General features: G+C 35.5%; 1 protein-coding gene across 1 annotated transcript in view; it reads right to left on the reverse strand.

Annotated features, from left to right (window-relative positions):
* Positions 1-609: 609 nt before the first annotated feature.
* The window catches only part of relt (RELT TNF receptor), a 29794-nt gene continuing 7124 nt past the window's right edge, over positions 610-23279 (reverse strand). The window contains exons 2-11 of the mRNA XM_026287039.1: positions 15273-15347; positions 13924-14016; positions 12872-13056; positions 12680-12732; positions 11304-11558; positions 6122-6202; positions 5951-6029; positions 3638-3859; positions 2773-2929; positions 610-1080 (exon numbers count right to left, since the gene is read on the reverse strand). Of these exons, the coding sequence (XP_026142824.1) occupies positions 1069-1080; positions 2773-2929; positions 3638-3859; positions 5951-6029; positions 6122-6202; positions 11304-11558; positions 12680-12732; positions 12872-13056; positions 13924-14016; positions 15273-15314 (1179 nt within the window). The 5' untranslated portion in view covers positions 15315-15347 and the 3' untranslated portion in view covers positions 610-1068. The remainder of the gene's footprint in view (positions 1081-2772; positions 2930-3637; positions 3860-5950; positions 6030-6121; positions 6203-11303; positions 11559-12679; positions 12733-12871; positions 13057-13923; positions 14017-15272; positions 15348-23279) is intronic.

Below are 23279 nucleotides of genomic sequence, written 5' to 3' on the forward strand. Positions count from 1 at the left end.
TAAATTGTGGAACGATTAGCCGCCAGTTTTTTTATCCTTAAAACACACACAACAAATGTGAAACATAGTGCTCCCAAAATGTATTTAACCACTTAAAAATGTCTGAATGTCATTGCATTAGTATCAAACCAAGCTTATTTGATTAAAAAGACTAGCACACTTTTCAAGCCAATCATTTGATACAAAGAAGGTTGAACTGAAGGAATAATTGTAATTAGTGGAACTTATTCATAGTTAAATTGCTGGAGTCTACAATCAAATATTATGACATTCATACATTTAAGGTTTAGGACTGTTGTACACTAGTCATGTTTATTCCCATCTCTGACTTTTATGTTGAAGGTTTAGTTTCCTGTTCTTATCTCGTAGTCTTTGAAGTTTCTTTGATGATTTCAGTATTACCACTTCCTGTTTCCTTGCTGCTCTCCTTTGTTCTCTGATTTAGTCACATGTGTGCCATTTATACCAAAACTGAAGTCTACAATGTTCAGTGAAATAAATGTTTTAGTTGGTGAACTAGTGTAAACCATCTTAAAGAAATATTTGTGTATATCCTGCAATAACCACAGAATACTCATTTGTATAAAAACAAAAGAATATACATGCATGTGATTTTATACGTTTTCTTTTATTTATTATTAACAAAACAAGATGTTCGCAAACTTATGACCATGTCTGTACATTTGCATTTCATTTAAAAATCTTAAATACTAAAAAACAGCACTACAGTAAAAAAAGAGATGTAAATCAAACTAGTTTCTGATAATACTTGGTAATGTTTTCTAACTGGTGTCTCGTTGTTCTCAGTTCTGTTTTCTGCACTGAAGACCTCTTTAGTGTCTTGAGGAAGCACACTTGCTTTCGGAGGAAATGCCCTTCGCTCTCCTATTATCTGCTAGCAGAGACAGAGCTTGTTGCTTATTAATAAAATAGTTCTATGACTTATGCAATAAATACGAATGTTTCCTAAGGTCTTGAATTCAAGGCTCCTCAAGTTGGTGAATACTGCTCTCTCGCTCGCCTGCAGATGATGTCATCCGTCCCGTCCTGGACGTCCTCCTCCTCCTTTCAGATGTTCATCTGGGAAAGAGGGGGAGAGAATGATTAGTCACATGAATTAAAGGAGGTCTCCAGTCATTTGATGGTTAACAAATGCAAAAGCTTTTCCAGCCAGCAGAGGGCGCCAGACAATATCATTTGACTCAGTATGAACTCAACCAGTGGAAAAACTGAGTCCAGTTCTGAAGGGAAACCACAGAGTTTGAGTTGAGGACAGCAGAAGACCCAACAGATTCTCTCATTCATCCGAGGAACACCAAACAAACAATGAACCCTCTATAGATCACAGGATGTGCTTTAAAAATGATGCTTTTTTTTGTTGTTGAGAAAATACTCATTTTATACGAATCAAACGTGACAGTAAAGACATTTCACGTGTTGTAAAAATGTAAAAAAAAAAAAAAATGCTATTTTTTTAAGAAATACAATTTTATACTAATCAGAAGTTACATTAAAGAAATTTCTGTGTCTATTTTATTCAAATAAATGCTCTTCTTTTGAACTTTCCTTTTCATCAAAGTATTATGAAAAAAAAAATTTCACCACTGATAATAATCAGAAATGTTTTTTGAGCAGCAAACAGCAAGTTACAATGCATTCTTAAGGATCACTTGACACTGAAGCAACACAGGAATTAATGACATGTTAAAATAAATTCAAACAAAACACAGTTATTTTAAATCAGAATAATATTACACAGTATTACTGCTTTTACTGTACTTAAGAAAAAAGAAAAGCTATTTTCTAGCATTATTCTGTGTGTCCTTTCTAAATGCTGTGAGGCCACAGAGGGTTAAATGTCCCGAGCAGCCTTGAGGTATTTCTGTAAATCCCAGCAGCTATTGATAGTCAGTGTGAAGCCATCAGCCCACCACCCACAGATTCTTATGCAAGAGGCTAAAAAGTTACATTGGGTAACAAAAACTGACTTTCCCTCCATGCAACTAAACTATAATTATTCCACAGCCCTGCATCACATCCACTGAATGAAATCACATACTTGTTTTTTTCCTCACTTCCTCATAACTATTTTTAGTTTCGACAATGATCTTTAAGGTAAAGGTGTCTAGTATTAGCAGTATTATGCCACAAAAACATGATTCCTATCTGAATCTAAGCCAGATTTCATATTTGTATGAATGATGCAGAAGGCAATATTTAATATAACACTGAAAGAAGCCAGATGTTTTCTGCTAATCTGTGGCTGTTTGACTGCATCCAAACTGACAGCTTTTGTAAAAGAATAGCTTATTTATTAATACGCTTGTGTTTATATTAGGTTTTCTGACATGAAATGCGAGTATTTAAACATTTCTTTACACTCCTCTGAATAATGCAAGTTAAATAATACAGTTTGAATACTTTGACAGCTGTATTATATCTTTATTCTTATATAAAGTGAAAAATGCTACTGCAATTTTAAGCATTTTTTAAACTCAGCTTCATTAAATTAGATAATATTGGGCATTTTTAAATGATTTTCTACAGTGTTTTTCCCGGATGTTCACGAACCTGGATGCATTATCTATGACTCGAGAAATAACTCTGAATGTTTCCTTTTCATCTACTAGTGACACATGCACCAGACTTCCTGCAGGGATTTTACACAAGGCTTTAGACAATGAGCTTCAGGTCAGGGCAGAGATGAGAAAGAGGAAACTACAAACTGAGTGCTTGGAGGAATATTCCTGTTCTGCTTGTTTACTCACTCACCTCCTGTCTGGACTTTGAGGAGGCGGAGTTACAGGAAGAGGACACGCCCAGCAGGGAGCGCTCTTCCGCAGGCTCGGTGTGGCCGCTGTCCATGGAGTCCGTATCGCTCGCTTCCTTGGAAGATGACTTCACTTCTGGGATCTGAGCGACTTGAAACCTGCCGTTCACATGAGGGTGACACAGAGGACAGTGAGTGAAACTACAGGCCTGATGTGTCACTGTGAGCAGAACCGGGTGTGTGTGTGTGTGTGTGTGAGAATGAGACGTGAATCACCATCTCAAACCAACACACCTGATTCATTCAGTCATTGGGATTTCCACTTTGCTCCAAAACCTAGTGAGCTCATTGATACACCCCACTATCATGGATGAATATTTTCAGTTTTGGCTAAATTCTATGCTTCTGCGATTAATTGTTTTTAAAAAAGACATAAAATGTAAATTGAAAACAAATAATAATTGGTAATTATTAAAACAAAGTTTAACTAATAAAATGTCTAAAACTGAAAAAAGAGAGCTATATATATATATATATATATATATATATATATAAATGTATTGCAAAAAAAATTGCTAATTGAAATTTGAACGTCATTTAAAATATAAATAAATGCTATAATAATAAGATAATAAAAAACACATACAAAGCTGCATAAGAATATTGTGGAAAAACAATGCACTTAATATTTTTTGGGAAATAGTTTGGATGGTCTCTGTATGGGAAGTGCATCTATTTTGTCTAATAATGTTCACCAGTTTATAAAACAAGATTGCCACAGATTTCTTATGTATGGATTGAAACAACACACAAAGGCCTTTCTCCTCAGAGTTCACAGAATTGTATATTTTATTCAGTTTTTCTCACCTCCCTACAGACAGGACGGTGACCTCCGGCGTCTTGGCCAGGTTAGTGGGGCTCTTGTGCGTGTCGATGGGCAGCAGCAGCTCGGGCCACTTCTTCTGACTGCAGCGGGAGCAGCAGAGGCCGGAGCGCGGCGCTAGCCCGTTTATAGTGTGCAAGTGATGCTGGTGAGAACACAGCCGAGGCAACGACCGGAACGGAGGGAAATGAGGAAGAGCCGGAAACCTGAGAGAGAGACACACAGACAGAGAGACACTTACAAACCCATAGCAATACTGTTGAGTGTATTTTACTTTTAACAAAGGTTCAACAGACTGGAAACGACGCTAGCCATCAGCACTACAAAAATCCAGCGTTTAATTAATGCTTTGGTATACCAATGAAGCTTGATTATTGTTGTACTGAATAAGGCATGCACAGATAGTTCTTAAAATAAGTCTTGAAGTCTATTCAGTTCTTCTCTTAGCACACTGAGAGCACATGAACCACACTCCATTCATGAGCCTTGATATCCACCCGCCCCTTCCCATAGTTCCTTTGTGATGATGTCAGAGGCCCTGAGCTCTCCGCCTGCAGAAAAGGGGGAATTAAAGCCTCTCTTGAACTGAGCTGTTATTTCAGCAGGCGCTGATCTCCAGATCTGTGCCAGTAAATTTCCCAGAAGTCACTGTACAGCTGTGATTTCAAAGAGATGAAGCAAGCTTTGTCTCCGATTGTTATGATGTGTTTGACATTATAAAATGCATGATTATGACTCTGAAATCTGATTCATGGGATGCATGGGAAAACGGTCAATATATATACACATAAATGTATAATAATGACCGAAACAAGTCCATTTAAAAAAAAAAAGAAAAGAGAAAATAGAAAGCTCCCTCTATTCTTTTTAAGGGACCTTGACCTCACTGTGGTGATGTTGCATTTGGAAAATGAACAAGCACTTCCTTCTTGATTTAGAGGCTTGTCAGCGCTGTAAACCAGGTGCAAACTCATTAACACAGACACGATCTCTCCCTCAGCTCTTCTAACACTACACTGATTTTTCATTAAGGAGTCTAGAAGAATGAGCTGCATCTTTATCTCAGCTAACGGAAAACTGCTTTCTGTTTCACAACTGGGAATTCCTCTCAGCGCTCAGTTCATTTCATTAGTCTGGAGATGAGTCACGCAACGATTCAAGCAAGAACTGTGACGATCTTCAATCAGACACTAACATTACATGCTTTTTGAAGAAGTCTCTTCGGCTCACTAAGGCTGCATTTATTTGATCAAAAATGCAGTAAAACTTTAATATTCTGAAATATTATTACAATTTAAAATAACTTTTATTTTTCTAAATATATGATGTTCAAATGTCATTTATTTCTGTGATGCACAGCTGTATTTTCAGCATCATTCCTCCAGTCTTCAGTGTCCCATGATCCTTCAGAAATCATTCTAATATACTGATTTACTTATTAATAAGTATTTCTTATCATGTTGAAGAGAGCTGTGCTGCTTCATATTTAGTACAAATTGTACAAACATTGTAAAAATCGTTATTGTTGATACATTTAATGCATCCTTGCTGAATAAAAATATAAATTTCATTGTTCAGTTTTGTGTAAAATGTACATTTCACACTTTAAAACGTGCAATTATCTCATAAGGCAACATTAAACTTATACCCCCGGTTTCACAGACAAGTCTTAAACCTAGTCCTAGACTAAAATGTAAATCTGAGCTGTTTCATCTGAAAGAAACTTGCATTGACTGATCTTAAAATACATCAGTGCCTTTATTTTGTGTCAAGATGCACACCAGTAATGTTTTTTGTCTAAGGCACATTAGTAAAAATTGCTTAAATGTCTTAATTGAACTATGATCTAATCCTGGCTTAGTCTAAGCCCCGTCTGTGAAACCGGGCCATAATCTCATAAATTACATGCTTTGCTAGTTACTTGCTTATTATTATTCATAATGGAAGTATTGAAGATAGCCTTTAAGCAAATAAGATTAGGAATTTGAATATAAACTGGCTTAGTAACTTTTTTAAGAACGGCAACAAACATGGTTTAAAGTGACTTTTTAAGACGTTTACTCAAAACAAAACATTCGTTTAGACCTGCACTGTGTGTCACTAATGTTCAAGGAAAAAACATCTACAAAAATCCCAATGTGTGAAGGACAAAATTATATTGTGCAATAAAAAAAATGACAAAATGTAGTTGCATGACCATTAAGAAATATTTATGGACAATGCATTTTCTCAGTTTCTCAGTGTGCTGCGTGTGAGTTTCTAAAAGTGATTTTGAGCAGGTTTGTGTGTGTTCTTACCTGATGGAGGAGCTCTTGTTGAGGGCCATCTGTTTATTCTCATATTCCTGCAGAAGTTCTTCCAGAGCGGCCGCATTTTCTGTAACACACGAACACATCGAGATGTAATGAGACTCTGAACTCACAGTGTGATGTGAGGGTGAGCTGAAAGTGTCAGGAAACATCACACACCTTTCTTCTCGGTGATGAGCCGCACCAGAATACTGATGGTGTCTTCATTGGGGTCATCAACAATGTACGGACAAAGGTTTCCTGAGGAGAAAAACAAAACCCTTTAAGTTTGTACACTGTTTTATATTTTAAAGTGTTCATATTTTATGTGCTCTTACATAATTAACCAACTTTAATTGTTATAAATGATTTTTTTGGTTGCATTTTTAATCTTTTTTTTTACACCTGATAACTGTTATAATATGAGCAAAATCATCTAGTTCACACAAGATTTAAAAGAAAAAATTTTATTCACTTTAATTTAGTAAAATTTAATACAACAAATACTTTATAAAGATTTTACAATTTAAGTGTCATTTTTTCTCACACTTCAAAACAGTGCTATACTTGTTAACTATAGCAAAAACTATTAAAATCATTTCTGTAATTGAAATAAGATAATATTATATAAATATTAGATGAAAAACTAAACTAAAACTAAAAATGTTTGCCTTGCCAACTAACTTAAATAATTAAATACATAACAATAATTAAAAAGTTAATAAATACAAATTAATGAAAGCTAAATAGACAATTTGCACATCTTGAAATCACATAAAATGAAATAAAAAATTAAAAACTAAGAATAAAAGTGAATATACAAAATGCAAGCGAATTAAAAATACAAGTAATTATAAAACAGCACTGTTTTTCAGATTTGACAATTTGAGGGAAAGTGAGCTTTAAGTACCTAAAAATAAGCTTCACCTTCTTTCTGCAAATGATATGGGTGACACATACATGTTTCTGACCGGTTTTGTGAGCTTCACAGTGAACAAATATTATTTTGAAGCTCCAGCAGTATCTGAAACTTCTCCGTGGGTGTGTGTTTGTACTGGCGTGATGTCATCCCCATCATTACGTACTATTTTTAAAAGAGTTTCAAAGCACAGGGAAGCCGCCGCACTTAAAAACACACCAATTCACCATTAATCACCACAGGCAGACGGATTCAGATCACACCAAAAATGAGCGTAACTCTGACAGTCTCTATTGTGATGCATTTGTGAATCTATAGCATGCAGAAGGCATCTATTAGTGTCTATATGGTAACTATATCCCAGAGTTCCAGAGCGAGGCAGCTGGGGACGTACTGTATGTAGAACAGCTCACTCAGCACTCTGCTATATTCACCCAGAATGAACGTCAGCACTGCAGCGCCGCTTTCTCATTCTGATCAACCAAAGACACTCTGTTAGAATCATAGTCATGCATCTGCTCAAGTGTTCGGACACTGAAAGTCTCAAAATATCAATGCAAGCGTTATTTATTGTAATCAAGAAAAACATCTGACAAGAGAAAATTCACTTTATTTTTATTAGCATAAAAATTGGTTATTAGATGTTCTAGTGTTTTTGAATGAAGTAAGTTAAGGCTGTATTTATTTGATGAAAAAATCGAAACTGTAAAGGTTTGAATATTATTACAATTTCAATCAGTTTTCTAATTGAACATATTGTAAAGTGTATTTTATTCCTGTGATGCAAAGATTCATTTTCAGCATCATTCCTCCGTTCTTCTGTGTCACACAATCCTTCAGAAATCAATCTAATATGCTGATTTGCTGCTCAAGAAACATTTCTTCTTCTTCTTAATGTTGAAAACGGTCGTGCTGCTTCATATTTTTGTGAAAACTGTCATACTTTTTATTTTTCAGAATACTTCATGTGTGGTTCAAGAGAACAGCATTTATTTGAAAAAGAAATATTTTTTTACCACATAAGTAGATCAAAGTATTCATATCATTAATAAAATGCAGTGCACATGTACATTTTACTATAAAAGTTGTGTTATATACTGCACAAATTCTGAAAAGCCATCTTGTGGAGTTTATAGCCTACTAATTGAAATCATGTTTTTGTTTTTAAAATGTGATTTTGCGGCTATAAAATAACCAAAGGCACATTTTTGCACTTTCTAGCTCCGGATGATATAGTGAGGTTATTCTATGTCTGTTTTTTCTATCTACAATAAACTTGATGCAATGTATTGCAGAGCAATCTAATCCAATGGCTTCAATCTAATTCTGAACTTGCTGTGAGCCATAAAAAGGCTCTTTTTAGCTCTGTCATTATTGTACTGGTACACCTATTGTGCCTGAACTTTCTCTGCGGTGACAGGAGGCTGCTGGGAAATGCATCTTTGACACCTTTATGGTTTTATCTCAGAATAGCAGGTGTGACTAATGGCAAAATACTATACAAACAGTATACTGATGCAATACCTGAATCATCTACTATTGCACACTGCACCAGACCTCTCACAGCTGAAATGACTGTGCAATGGCTATATATCAGATAACTGTTAGACTCTAAAGCATTGAAATGCTGGTCGAGGTAGAAGTGCTCTTGAGTGCTTGAAAGCAAGTGCTTATGCAATCATTCCAGCTCCAAAAAAAGTGCCAAGAAAGGACATTTAATTTAGTACTGCAGCATCAGAAATCGAATGGAGCGCTGCATTCTGACTGCAAACGTCGTTACTGATTTCGTTAGTGATTCTGACCCCATTACACCCCAGAGGCTCATCATCCTCTTTCATCTGGATGCCGTCACCTGCTCTACGCCGTCCTGGATCTGACCCAGACTTATACAACACAAGCTCTCAGACTCCACTCGAGCCAATACGTTCATTATTAAACACCTAACAGCTATCTTGTAATGTTTATATAAATGGTGCATAACAGTGCACCCAATAAGCTATTTTCTTCCTCTGTGTATGTAGGAACAGAAATAGAGATTTCACCTGGCATTCTAGTAGTTTTTAGTAGTTTAAGTGTGTCTAGGTCGATGTGAATCTGATGTAGTTTACACTGACCATGTTAGAGCTAGTCAACAGTATCAGGAGTTAGAGAACATCCCCAAGCACAAAACCGACTGAATTATTGATCTGGAGAAAGGAGATACAGTGGGAGTGTTGTGCTGCTCAAAGATAGATGAGGAAATGAGAGAACTCTTAGCAATCACATAGCAACTCCCAGAAAACTTTGTAGCACTGCACAAGCTTTGGACGAACAAAGAAACATAAAAATCACATTTCATGACAAAATGTACTCACCCCAGGACAAAGAGTTTGTTTCTTCATCAGATTTGGATAAATGTAGCATTCCATTACTGTCTCAGCAATGGATCATCTGCAGTGAATGGGTGCCGTCAGAATAAGAGTCCAAACAGCTGATAAAAACATCACAATAATCCACAAGTAATTCACACCTCTCCAGTCCACCAGTTAATGTCTTGTAAAATGAAAAGATGCATCTTTGTAAGAAACAAAGCTGTCATAAAGCTGTTTTGATGTCCTCTGTCCATAACAATGTCTTGTGAAGGCAGAAGCGTGTGTTTTAAAAAAACAACTCCATTAAGATATTTTAAATTTAAATGGTTGCTTCTGGCTAAAATATGACTCCATAATCCATAATAACACTTCCTCCAGTGAAAAAGTGAATTTTCTGTTGTCCTACCACATTAAAATCCACTCACATTTTCGTATATATATGTTTTGGTTTGTAAACTGTGCATTTCTCTCCTGATTCAGAACAGATGACTTATTCACTGGAAAAAAAAAACATTATTGGACAGAGGACTTCAAAACTGATTAATGAAATCTTTGATTTTTTTACAAAGATGTACTTTTTTCACTTCTCAAGACATTAACTGATGGACTGGAGTGATGTGGATTACTTGTGGATTATTATGATGTTTTGATCAGCTGTTTGGACTCTCATTCTGACGGCACCCATTCAGATCCATTGGTGGGAAAGTAATAAAATGGTACATTTCTCCAAAATCTGATGAATAAACAAACTCATGTACATCTTGCATGACCTGAGGGTGAGCACATTTTCAGAAAATCATGCACAGCCTCTTGTGGCTTACAAGACTAACTTCCTTTTTCTACTTTTTTCTATTGAACACAAACAATTTTGCTGCCTGACATCCGTATAAAAATACCAAATCCAGCTCTGCTGCTCTGCTTATTCAGCTGCAAAACATGCTGCAATTAAGGTGTCATTTACTCTGTTCCCAGAGACGTACCCGATTTACAGGCAGAACCTGAACCATCATATGCTAGCGCCTCTGTAGATGAAACACTAAGCTCATCACAACAGCTGCGGCTCTACCCACTGATACACATGCACACAAAGGAGAAGAAAACACTCTGTTCTTATTGGGTACAATGAATTTATTTAGTTTCACTCTTAGGAGGAGGGGTTTTAATTTAACAGCTGGGCCACTGGGTTCTCATAATGGAAATGAAACCTAGGTGGAGTAAGTTTTAACAGACAACAAATAAACTCTATGGAGCTGTTTGCATCATTAATACGGGCGTATGCTTGACTTTTTTGTCTGCTTGATTTGATTATAGTGTTTCTTTAAAAGATTCATATCAAATGTGAGATAAAAGATTTTTTGAAAGAAGTTTCTTCTTTGCTTACTAAGGCTGCACTTATTAGCGGACGACCGATATATCGCCAAAGCCGATATATCGGCCGATATTTGGCATTTATCAAATATCGGCATCGCCTGATATGTTTTTTTGATTGGCTGATGTGTTTGAAGTGGTTGAACACGGATAGAAGTCTTTTTAATAATCAGATAGAACGGTTAAAGGAAATAATGTATACAAAAAGAATTATAACGATTGGTTTTATATTATTAGTAATAGGAAGGCAAAATTGATAAAACTTTCTGGTTTGCCATCAGCATTAAGCAAATACGCATTTATTTCATTTAAACAAATCTTTGAATGACTAACAAACATTACATTTTTATGGAAACATCCAGATGTGAGATCAGCCGTGTTAACTGAATGCTTAAAACGTGATTTCAATATTATGCTGCGCTTTATGCATTTGCCCAGTGTCATATTTATGTCATTTTCAACATCTGCTGTATGTAAAATGAGTGTTACCCTGAAGTGTTACCCTGATAAAATATGATTCCCAATGCACAAAAACTTCCCAGAATACTGAGTGCCCTGTTGGTTACAGTGGTTATGTATTTTCAGGATTTAAGAAAATATCAAAGGAACATTATTTGAAATAGAAATAATAATAGAAAGTAACATACATTATAAATGTCAACTTTTTATCAGTTTATTGAGTCCTTGCTGAATATATATATATTTCTGTGATTGTGTCCCGTACCTTCTTTCTGTGGAGTGGCGGCTTCTGCATCCACCTCGTCTTTCTCTGCATTGCAGCGGTAGCCTTTCTTCTTGAGTATGTTGCAGATGAGAATTCCCAGCAGGCCCATCACACAGAAGATAGGCACCAGTGCAAACACAGCATACTCCGTGCTCTTCTCCTCTGGACCCTGAACGCTGGTGGCGTTTGTGCCTCCCACTCCAGACCTGTTGGGGGCGCTCTTAACAACGTTACGTCTCCGCCGGCTGTGTGGCTCTATAGATATACACATAGACATAATTACTTACAACAAATGATTGCAATTCTAAATGGCTCAAAAGGGGTAATTAAATGTAACAAAACACTTAAAAATTAATCATTATACAACATTTTGATCAAACTTTGATAATTGCATTTATCTTTTAAAAACGTTGATTGACAATATCAAAAAATTGACATTGGTGTTGTTATATTCAAATTAGATGAATTTGAAAACAGATGGATCGTAAGGTAATTATTTATTTCTTATAATTAGTTATTGTTATGTCGATATTTGTAGTGTGCTAATATTCCAACCGACAGCCAGCTTAAGTTTTTGACAGATGTGATAACATGCATAATGGGTGAAGTATGGTTTTGGGAAAATTATAAAAAATGCTGGAGACGTTCGAAATGCTTTTTGCGTAGATCATTATAATAATTGTACAGAATTCAATTAAATTCATGGCATAAATAAAAACCATGTTACTCAGAGATTCGTATCGTTTGGCTTGTCAATTATTATTATTTTTACTACCAATAAAGGAGCCGTTTTTAATGTGAAAAGTTGTTTTTATTTTCTCTAATAACGAAAATAATTTATTTTAACCCATGAAAATGCAGATCCTGCTGTAAATAATATAGAAAATTAACTTTGTAAAATCATTCTTCCAAATATATATATATATATACATACATATATATATATATATACATACATATATATATATATATATATATATATATATATATATATATATAAATGTAAGATTTTATATAATTTGTGCTGTTTACGAATTCATTACAGTAATGAGAATCTAACAAGATTTACTAGAAATAATAATAGTGAATATTTAAAAAATAACAACAAAAGTTTAAATTCTGACTGTTGGATGAGTCGCATTTGAAGTTATTGTGATAAAGCCAATGTATTGGAAAGAGTTTCCACCTTATTATCTTGCAGAAGAATTCTTTATTCTTATGTTAATACTGTCCAATTCAAATATTTATAGATTTTTTTCTTCTATGTACTTTATTGTTTATGAAGAGTAAAGTGAACAGATAGGTGCGGCCCTCAATTACCAGGTTGGCTGTGTAACATTCAGACAACACTGATGTGTAAAATGCAAAACACTTACTCCTGACGCAGGCGTGGAGGGTGGAGGACTTCCATGTAGCAGCAGGGTGAAACCTAAAAAAATATGTCAGTTCATAAATACGCCCCCTCTATGCTTTCAATTTCATTCAGTCTTGGAAAGTTTGTGAGACTAGGAAAACACATCTGCTCTGACACCACAGTGACGCAATGATGAAGATTTTTTGTTCTTTACCCAGGAAGACATCCTCCACACACAGCGTCAGAGAGTGAGGTCGGTGCGGTCGAGATCCAGCGCTTCAGTGTCCTGCAGGAGACATGTGGGCGGCACGGCTCAGTGTCATTGGTTTCAGAGAAGGTGCCGGCTGGGCAAGTCCGGCACAATCCGGTCTCACCAGGACCCTCAACTTCCCCGCAAGCCTTAATGAAACAAATACACACCACCAAGATGACATAACCACAAACTGTGGGTATCATTTTCTGCACTAAATACATTTTATAAATACATTACTGAAAAGAAGAATACAAATGACAAAAAATAACTGTATCAACTCTTAGGAGGAAGGGTTTTAATTAAACATCTGGGCCACTGGGTTCATAATTGAAATTAAACTCAGGTGGAGTTAGTTTTAACAGACAACAAATTAACTCTATGGAGCGGTTTGCCTCATTAATACAGGCATATGCTTGACTTTTTTGTCTGCTTGATTTGATTATAGTGTTTCTTTAAAAGATTCATATCAAATGTGAGATAAAAGATCTTTTTAAGTTTCTGAAAGAAGTCTCTTCTCTGCTCACGAAGGCTGCACTTATTAGCAGTCGACCGATATATCGGCCGATATTTGGGATTCTAAGAAGCTTTACTCATAAGCACAATGGTTTAAAAAGAAATATATAACATAAAATGTACAAATACATTATTGTAATGACAATGAAAATGTAAAGAAATAATGTCACGATGCAAAAAAATTTTTTTTTTTAAATTTAATTCTCTTTATATAATTTTTTTATCTTTTCTTTTTTTTTTTAGCTTCCCTTGGACAGATACACTCACAAAACTTTTTAGGTTTGGCTTGTCAGATAATAAAAAAAAACATTGAGATCTTGAATGTGCATAAATGCAATCATATGATATATTTGAACAGAATCTGTTGTGTTTTTGTATGTGTAAATGTGTATACTGTATGTGTAAAGTGTAGTGAATTCTCTTTACAGAGATCATAATATAGGACATTCTGGACTGGGCACGTTTTGTGGATTATGTTTTTTGGTGGTGTTATCTCTCACCGTGGTGGGCTCCTGTCCGGGTGGACAGAGCGGACACACACACCCGTCCTCCCACCGACACTGAGCCGCTAACGTCCCCCATAACTCCAGCAGCTACAGACACACACCATACCAGTCAGTGTTAAAATCACACATACACTCATGCCTGTGAGAATCAAACTAGAACTTACTGCTGTATATATATATTACGATAATACAGTGGGTAAAAAACAGGATAGTAAAGTGTAGTTTAAAGCAGGCGAACTTTTTCATTAATCGATATCACAATATATTCCCCAGTTGATTAATCACAATACATTAAGACTTTTGTTTTGTATAGCATATTTTCGGAAATGCTATGTTTAAATATTCTAAAAAAGGTATTGTCTAGTTAAATATGCACTAATTTGCATACATTTCCAAAACAGAAATTTGAACACTGGATAAAGCCAGATCCTATATATATATATATATATATATATATATATATATATATATATATATATATATATATATATATATATATATTTTTTTTTTTTTTTGTATTACATATTTTTGGATGTTTTATTTGGATATTTCTTTTTATCATGTAATAAAGAAAAAAAAAGGTTGTTTTTGGGAACTGTTTAATCAGTCAAAATGATATATGAACAAACCCCTCTGTAAAAACCTTCAGAATATAAATATATTGTCATTTTTGTTAAGTTGTTAATAAAACAAATTTAGTGTTTTAGTGTTCAGATTTATAGTTTTACAAAAAATATATTTTTAACATTTTTCTACTTAAAAATGTCATATTTAATTCAATGTGTTACTTGCTGTTTGTAATTGTGACATTTATGAGTGAAATTTGTTTCTACACCAAACAGTCTTCAGTGTAGTAATAAAACTGTAAAATCCGGTGTATGCAAGTGCTGTTAGGGATTTCTGGCACATTGCATGAGCGAAAAAATAATTTTGAATCACTTTAAAATGTGTATTTTAATCGAAATCTACAAATGCAAATAGATAAAGTGTAATAAAATATGTATTTTGGATGTTGCTTGCCACTAGCCTGAAAGTACACAAGTTATGCAAGCAAAATAAAGCTCAGTATTTCAAAATTGTCCAGTGAATGAAAAACAATGTGTTTGCCTGTATTGTCTCGCCTAATTGTGGCATTACAGAATGAGATGTCTCTTCATTGACTACACTGCAGGTTCTCGGTGAAGTGAAGGAAGGGACATTCAGAGAAGTGTGAGAAGAGACACAGTGTTCTGAGAGAAACCTCACTGTAATATCCCTCATTAATTACTGATGACAACACACCGCAGTAATCACAGGTCCACACACACACACACACACACTTTAATGAAGAGTCTGATACTTACGATCAGACAGACAGGAGCTGAGCAGTAAAGGTGGTTCTTCATCTTCTTCAAAATATTCTTCTATACTCATGTAATCTGAAAAAGACACGGCAGGAACTCAATGACACATGTGGCAAATATAACATCATCAGCGTCAGCAGAAGCCACCTTAACCTCACCATGCCAGAGACAGGTAAACAGCACTTAGACTCTCTTGTGATGCACACAGTGGGTTTGTATGTGTACAGGAGTCATCTATAAGCTAAAGGGTGACATAAATAGTCAGCTGAACTAAAGCAGGCCTGTGGTTTGGTGCAGCACTGCTTTTCTTGGCCTATTTTTAGACCAAATATGCCCAGTCAGGCCAGAAACCACTTACTGGATCTACTGGAGCAGGAGAGAGAAATGGTGCTCTGATGAGAAAATAGTGGAGTATTTTTGCACTCATACAAACTTCAAGATCCACACCAGACCATGAGATGCCAGCTGTGCTTCTCAAACCATTTTCTCAAATACATGAGATTCACTGGAGATCAGACTTTAGCTGGAGTTTCCTGCTTCTCAGATTTTGTGTCAAAGAAAAAAATATTGTTAAACTCACATGTCCCCCATCTAGTTTAAAATGAGATTGCATCTCAAAATGTGTTTCATGAGCAAATTAAAAATCACAGACTCAATACGAACTCTGAGCTGCTCTTCACATTCATTTGAAATCATAACAATCTGTCTTTTTTTTCTTCTCTAATTTTATACACAAGATGCAAGACTCCAGAGAATTTTCCTAAGCTTTGAATTAACAAATTTGACTCATTTTATAAGTTTTAACTTAATGAACATTAAGTAAAATAAATAAATAAATAAAAAAATCTGTAGGAAAAAAGGACATTTTAGTTGAATTAATTTACAAACATTTCCTTTTACCCTAAAACACAATGCAATGTAATGCATAATTCAAAATATTAGTAAAAAAATTTTTATTAAAATAAATTACTATATCATATTATTAGATTATTTTTACAGACTCTTCTTACTCTACAATATTCTTTAAGATACATCTCTATATAATATTAACTTATTAAACTTCATTAAAAATAAAACAATGCTATATAACACTTCATCATCAGTTCCACAGCAGATATGGAAACGATAAAGAATGCTTTGATCTCGTCGTCATGACAACAGAACGCACACAGGTGCCCACTGAGAGCCACACTTACCCCAGTGTGGTGCTGTGCTCTGTTTCCCCTGGTAACAGCTGATGCTCTGCTCACTATGATGATGCTCTGCTCACTGTCTCACTGTACCTGTCTGCATCACGCTGTCATTCCTTATACTGCCACTCAAAACCACAGCCCCGCCCACCACCCAGCAGGCCCCTCCTCCTTTACCACAATCGTCCAATCAGATGAGCTCACTGAGGATTTACACATCGTGGTGAAGAGGTTTTTACATTCCAAGTGAATTTTTCTAAACCCAAGTGAAGAAAATAAAACATGAATGATTAAAAAAGCACATGTCTGTCTACAAGACATTCTGGCCCATGCTGGTCTGTCCTGCCACTGATTGTAGCTCATGACTACGGCAAAAATGCAATACCTACACTACACATGTCTAACTTAACGGTGAAAGTGATTATGCAAAGAAGCACATGTTCCCGGAACATTCTTGTTTAAACTGGCATGACATCTCTATCAACCAATCAGATTTTAGGAACAGAGAAATAAATCATTCATTCATTTGCATTATATAAGACTATTTATTTTAATGAATTTATCATACATTTATTTTTATTATTTAAAATTAAATAACTAATAGTAATGGTAAATATTTATGGAAAACTTGTAAAGAAAATATGATTGATTTTCATTTAAATCCATTTTTTTTAATGCAAAACAAGGTCTTAATAGGCTCAAAATTTAATTAATTCATATATATTGATCTTTCACTGTTTTTAACTCATATTCTTCCATATGCAAAATAATAATAATAATAAAAAAAATCATGTTACCTGAAATTTGTTTTGTGAAATTCACCCACAAAATATTTTACTGTATGTTTGGCTTGTTCGGATGATAAACGATCCCACAAAAATTTTCTAGAGATAACAATAACATGATACAGTCTGTAAACCAATTCCCTCCGTTGTTTTCCATGAATTAAGACTTGGAAAATATTGATTCAATGCTAGATCAAAACAGCTTTTTCATGCATGGATATTAAAGTCATTTGGAATCTGGAATCACGTTAAATTGGTTTTAAAAACAACCTGCAATATTCCTACTAAATATAACTAGTCTCACCCATATCCGGTGGGGAACAGCTTAAATGAAGAATAGTTAAACTTCTGAGTGTTTCAGAATGCGAACATATGAAAAGCAACAAACAAATGAGTTTACAATTTTGGCAGCGATCACCCCTTCGCCTTTCACGACAAATGACAGGGCTTTCTTTGGGAAATGTTCAAAGAACAAACGCCCACCTCCTCCTCCTTCGCCCCGGCCGCCCACCCACAAACCACCACACAGAAACGGCTCATTCTTCACATTTCAAGATCAGCTGTCTTATGCCTGCTTAAATTGAGCTCTTTCGTTGAAAAACAGCAATAAAGTCCCAACAAACTGTAATTACAGTTCTTGCAGCTCTAGCTCGGTATGGTCCAATTTCGGTGGCTTTGGGAGAGCATGAAACATGGCATAAAGTAAAAAAAAACAACAACAAACATAAAACAATCACCTATAATTATCCATTTTAGGAGCTGTCATGTTACAGATTGGGAACGATGAAGGGGTTGCCCTGGACTGACTTTTGGGAGTGCCGTGTTTTGCAGCTCGTGTCCTGCCAGCACGACGCTCCAGGATCCACACTCGAGTTCTAGACCGGATTCAAGCCATAATACAAGACAAAGCGAGAGTCCTGGTCCAAGAATACAGCTCTGTTCTACAGCCAAAGCTTCAGACGAGAAACCACAGTTTAGCCATCGCTAGACTGATACATTCTTATTGATTAGCTACAACCAAATAAAACAGACAGACGCATCAAATGCAGTTCACAATATATCATGTTTGCTGACTAATAAAAGCTATCCCACAACATTTAAGATCACCCAAATCAGTAATGGGGCTGCTGGTTAATCACTACGGAGGGTCTTGAGACAATAACGACAGGTTTGTTTGACTTGTTTCAGCTGAGCTTGCTGGTATATAATAAAACAAGATTGTAGTACTTGATGGTAATATCTGCTTCTATGTCACAAACAGGGAACATTCTCAGAATTGTGGTAACGTAATATTCTGGCATGGTTCTCTCGAAGTTATGAACAAACATTTATTCAGTAACTTTAAAGGGGGGGGGTGAAATGCCATTTCATGCATACTGAGTTTTTTACACTGTTAAAAAGTTGGATTCCCATGCTAAACATGGACAAAGTTTCAAAAATTAAGTTTTTTTGGTTGCGAGGGCAAGACAACTCTGCACATATTACCAAAAAAAACAAAAAAAACAGCATTAAGGGACCAGTGGATGGAGTTTATTTTTACAGAGCATCAACGGAGTTGTGAAAGTGTTTGTGTTTGTTCCCTGCATTTCGAAGATGCTTGTTTTACAAACAAGGCCCAGTTTGACGACGGATTTGCGTATCGTTTTTTTCTTAAGGATGATGCAATCCCAACGAAAAAGGGTCACGATCGTGTGTTGGAACCGCAGGCGGTGAGTAAAACTGCTTCAAATATCTCTGCCTCCTTGTTAGTGCGTCCCCTCCCATGCCAGAGACGTGGGTTCGAGCCCCGCTCGGAGCGAGTCGTTGCTGCTGCTGCTTTCGTTCAGTTTCAGCCTCTGGATCTGATTCTGGATCATAAATAAACGGCTGAATCTGACTGTTAGCCATGGTTTGTTTTGGATGATGTTTTTTTTTCCTCACGGTAATGTCACAACTTCCAAACGCTCTCAACGCAAAAGAATACTCGCGCTCGTGATTCTTTAGCTCCGCCCACACGTCACGCCTCCAGCGGCTCGTGTTTTTCCGGAAAAAAATGGCATAGATTTTCTCTTATAAATATAATAAAACTAAAGACTTTTTGGATTTATGAAGGATGCAGTACTACTCTATAGGTACTCAAGATTAACAGGAGATTGAGTGAAAACGAGCATTTCACCCCCCCTTTAATGTAACATTTGTTCAGAGTCATCTGGTCTTTGATGATGTTCTTAAAACATTAGCACAAGTTTTTTAAGATGTTCCTCCAATGTTTTATGATGTTGCTACTTTCAGAGACCATTTAACAGAAAAGTTCCCATGATATTTAAATAATTAATTTAAAAAATTGAATTATACAGCAAAATTATGAAACATTTTTAGAATTATAATAAATGTTTTCTATTTTAATATATGTTAAAATGTAAGTTATTCCTGTGATCAAAGCTGAATTTTCAGCATCATCTTCATCATCGTCTTTAGTGTCACATGATCCTTCATTTGCTGCTCAAGTAACATTTCTGATTATTATCAATGTTGAAAACAGTTGTGCTGCTTCATATTCTTCATACAATTTCTTAAAATTATTTGATAAATAGAAAGCTCGAAATAACAGCATTTTTTTAATTGTTACTAAATATTTGTCACACTAAATTCTTTTTTAACTATTTAATGCATGCTTGCTAAATACAAATATGAGAAAATAAAGCATGAAAAAAAACCTTATAGGCCTTATTAAAGAACTCAAGCCATGTGAGATGCTCTTGTAACTCCTGTCAGCATGTTTGGCGCTGACATGTGCCATACGACCACGTGTCACTTCCTGTTCTCGCTCTGAATGTTCAACAACACCATCTTTCTTCAAATCCCCACCAGCCTGGGATTTTAATAGCCAGACACTTTCCATTTCCCCCTCACTTTTACTCCCTCTGTCTCTGTTCCTTCAAATGAACTGACCACCGTTTGTTTTCAGCTGCTAACAGCATGTTTTGTAGTGTGTCCTGCATGTTTCAAGATTCATGCCAACCACGTGCTGCGGCCGGTGACCACCACAATCCCTCTGTCACCAGGGGTGAAGGATGTTATGCAACAATTACAGCATCCAAGGGACACCGAATACAAACCTCAGCAGACAATGGGATGAAAAGGGAGTTTCTGCTCATAAAGCTGCATTGGGCTTCATTTTATGTTGCTTATGAACAAAATAAGCATCCTGAGCTATGATGTACTGAGCAGGGAAAAGCAACACTGACATTAGGATGGGACCATCTGTTAGTCAGATCAATGGCAGACAAAAAACCTTTAGGAAAACATTATTTTTGTCATTTGGTAATGCTAGTGCCACAAAAAGCTCTTTAGCTCTTCCAACAGTGCAAAAATATGCAATGCATATATGCATCTAATATGCAAATAGTAGCACAGTAGTATGTATATGGATGGATGGATGGATAGAAAAGGGTTCTGAAAAACATTTCAACCTGCTGACATATAAAAAAATGTTTTTTTTGAACTTGGAAAACATCATTGGGTGGAACTGTCTTTTTGAAACCCAATAAGAATGACTTTGCATTTGCTAATGGCTTTTTAATCAGAGTTAAAGAAGCTGCAGTGGTAAATGAAGTGTTTTGTTGCTTGTTTGGATGTGTCTCATGTCCCTGTTTTGGACCATTTGCTTTTAAAAGACGAGGTCACCAATGCACAAACATGATTATGGGCCATGTGCATCATTCTACTGTGGTTTCTACAAAGAAAAACAGAGGAAAACCAATTATTCTCTGAGATGAAACATCTGCCTGTTCAAAATAAGGCCCTTGATGTCATGCCTTAATAACAGTTGCCAACCACCATTCTGGACAAATACCTACAAAATGGCTATTATCTACTCCTATGGACAAGAGATTTGACTATTCATAACCACTGTAGATAGCATAACGATAGCTCTTTTCCCCATTAAATACATGATTGTCTCATAAGTATTAGACTGTGTCTATATTTAGGTTTGTTTGTTGTTTACTCAGTGTTGGCCGAGCTATTCTGACACAAGACACAATTATGATTGTTGACTTCAACTAGTGAAGCTAGCCTTACAAATTACACTGAAGCAATTTAAGGGGACAATATATTTGTAATGTTTAAATAAGTTAAATAGTAAATGAATAACCATATAAAAGTATGTGTTGGCAATATAATATATTAATGCAAAATACAGTACAGGGTATTATAGTAGTGTCAGTACTTGTCCTACTTCTGCTGCTGTTTGTATCTTTCCATTAAGTGTTTTTTACCGTAGTAAACACAAGCTTGCAGTAACCATGTCAGTGAATGTAAACTGACACGGTGAGAAAGAACGCCACTAGTGTAGGGTTCCACTCGTTTGATTGACACACTGACATCACCAACTGTAAGGGAACAGTCTCAATAGCTATGTTTCCATCAACCTATTTTTATGCACATTTTGGATTATCGCATAAAAAAACGTTGGATGGAAATGCCAAGATGTGCATTAAAATAAGTCATGTGACTTTGTGCAATGAGATGGGATAACTTGACTAACCAGCAGACCGATCTCTTTCACAACATCCATTTGTTGTTTTGTTTGTTCTGAATTGCCTGGGGAAATCTGTCATTAAAGTATTTCTGTAGAATTAGCCAACTGTCTCACATGACTGTGTACCCAACAACCTCTAAAAGCAATGACCGCATTTATTGTGTTACGTCTGCTCTCCAAGTAATTTATTACATATGAAATTATAAAGTTCAGTGGCTTCTCCTAGTTTTCTAGATATTTAGTGCCAGTTTATCAGGAAGTGACGATTTTGTTCTCTTTAACTCATTGGATGGAAAGGTACTATATTCGCAAAAATTTTATGCAATATTCCAGTTTTGCGCATAAGTTAAATTCGCATCTTTGGATGGAAACATAGCTAATGTTTGCTTTGCAGATTATCACAGCATTCAGGAAACACTATGTATCTATAATAGAAAAAGAGAAAGAAATCATTCCTTACAGAAGGAAATGAAATAACTGAAACAAGGAAGAAGTAAATCATAAGATACATCAATTGGGCAAAGCAGGAATCTATGTTACAACCCTATAACATTGCTGAGATCATTCTGGCAATTTAAAATTAATGAAATCCATATGTCAAGTGATTCCACATTGCCAACATCTGAAATTCTCACAGCATGATCTGCCAATAACATAGAAATGGTGTAACTTTAAAATGCAAACAGCCAAACCCTTGTGAAGAAGAAATGAGCTTAACTGCATTCAAATCTCGATTTATATGAAAAAAATATATAATATAATATAATATAATATAATATAATATAATATAATATAATATAATATAATATAATATAATATAATATGACTCACTGTAATGTAATTTGCGGTATTTTTTACTTTAGTATTTATTAAAGTAAATAAAGTAAATGTTTAACTTAATGTTTTATTTATATCATTTTAATTATTTTCGAAATTTACTAGCAATTTGAGTGAAAAATTGCTAGTAAAGCAATTTTTCACTCAAACTAGCCTACTTTTTTTTTCTTTTCTTTTTTAACAAAAGAATGCCTGAAAAATAAGAAGACAAGGAAGAGACCTGGAGGGAGACAAGCTCATTTCAACAGGCTGGAAATTAAATACCAGGAAAAGACTTTCTTGATGTGGAACAACCCCAGTTCCCAGGGGAGAATTCCACCTTCACTTCTGTAATAGCAGGAATGTTTAACGCACCCATGTGCCAGCATCAAAAAGTAGTTTGAAGCACTTTGGATGGAATATATAATAATTATGTTAAATTCATTAACAAAAGCAGCACATTTGCTAACTCTCTAGAATGTCTAGAATAAGGGAGGTTACAACCTCTGCTTTCAGATGAATTGGTCACCCAAATCCACTGGCCGTGTCTTGTTCTCTCAACCCCTAATTATCCTCCACTACAGGAATGTCATATTACCCATGCTGCCCTGTGCTAATGAATGGATGTCGGCCTTTGTGGAGGGTGCAGGCCTGTGTCACGTGGCCCTGCATCTGTTGGAGAGGGAACTTTCGG

The sequence above is a fragment of the Carassius auratus genome, chromosome 18, assembly GCF_003368295.1.
Source record: "Carassius auratus strain Wakin chromosome 18, ASM336829v1, whole genome shotgun sequence".
In the NCBI taxonomy this organism is placed as follows: domain Eukaryota; kingdom Metazoa; phylum Chordata; class Actinopteri; order Cypriniformes; family Cyprinidae; genus Carassius; species Carassius auratus.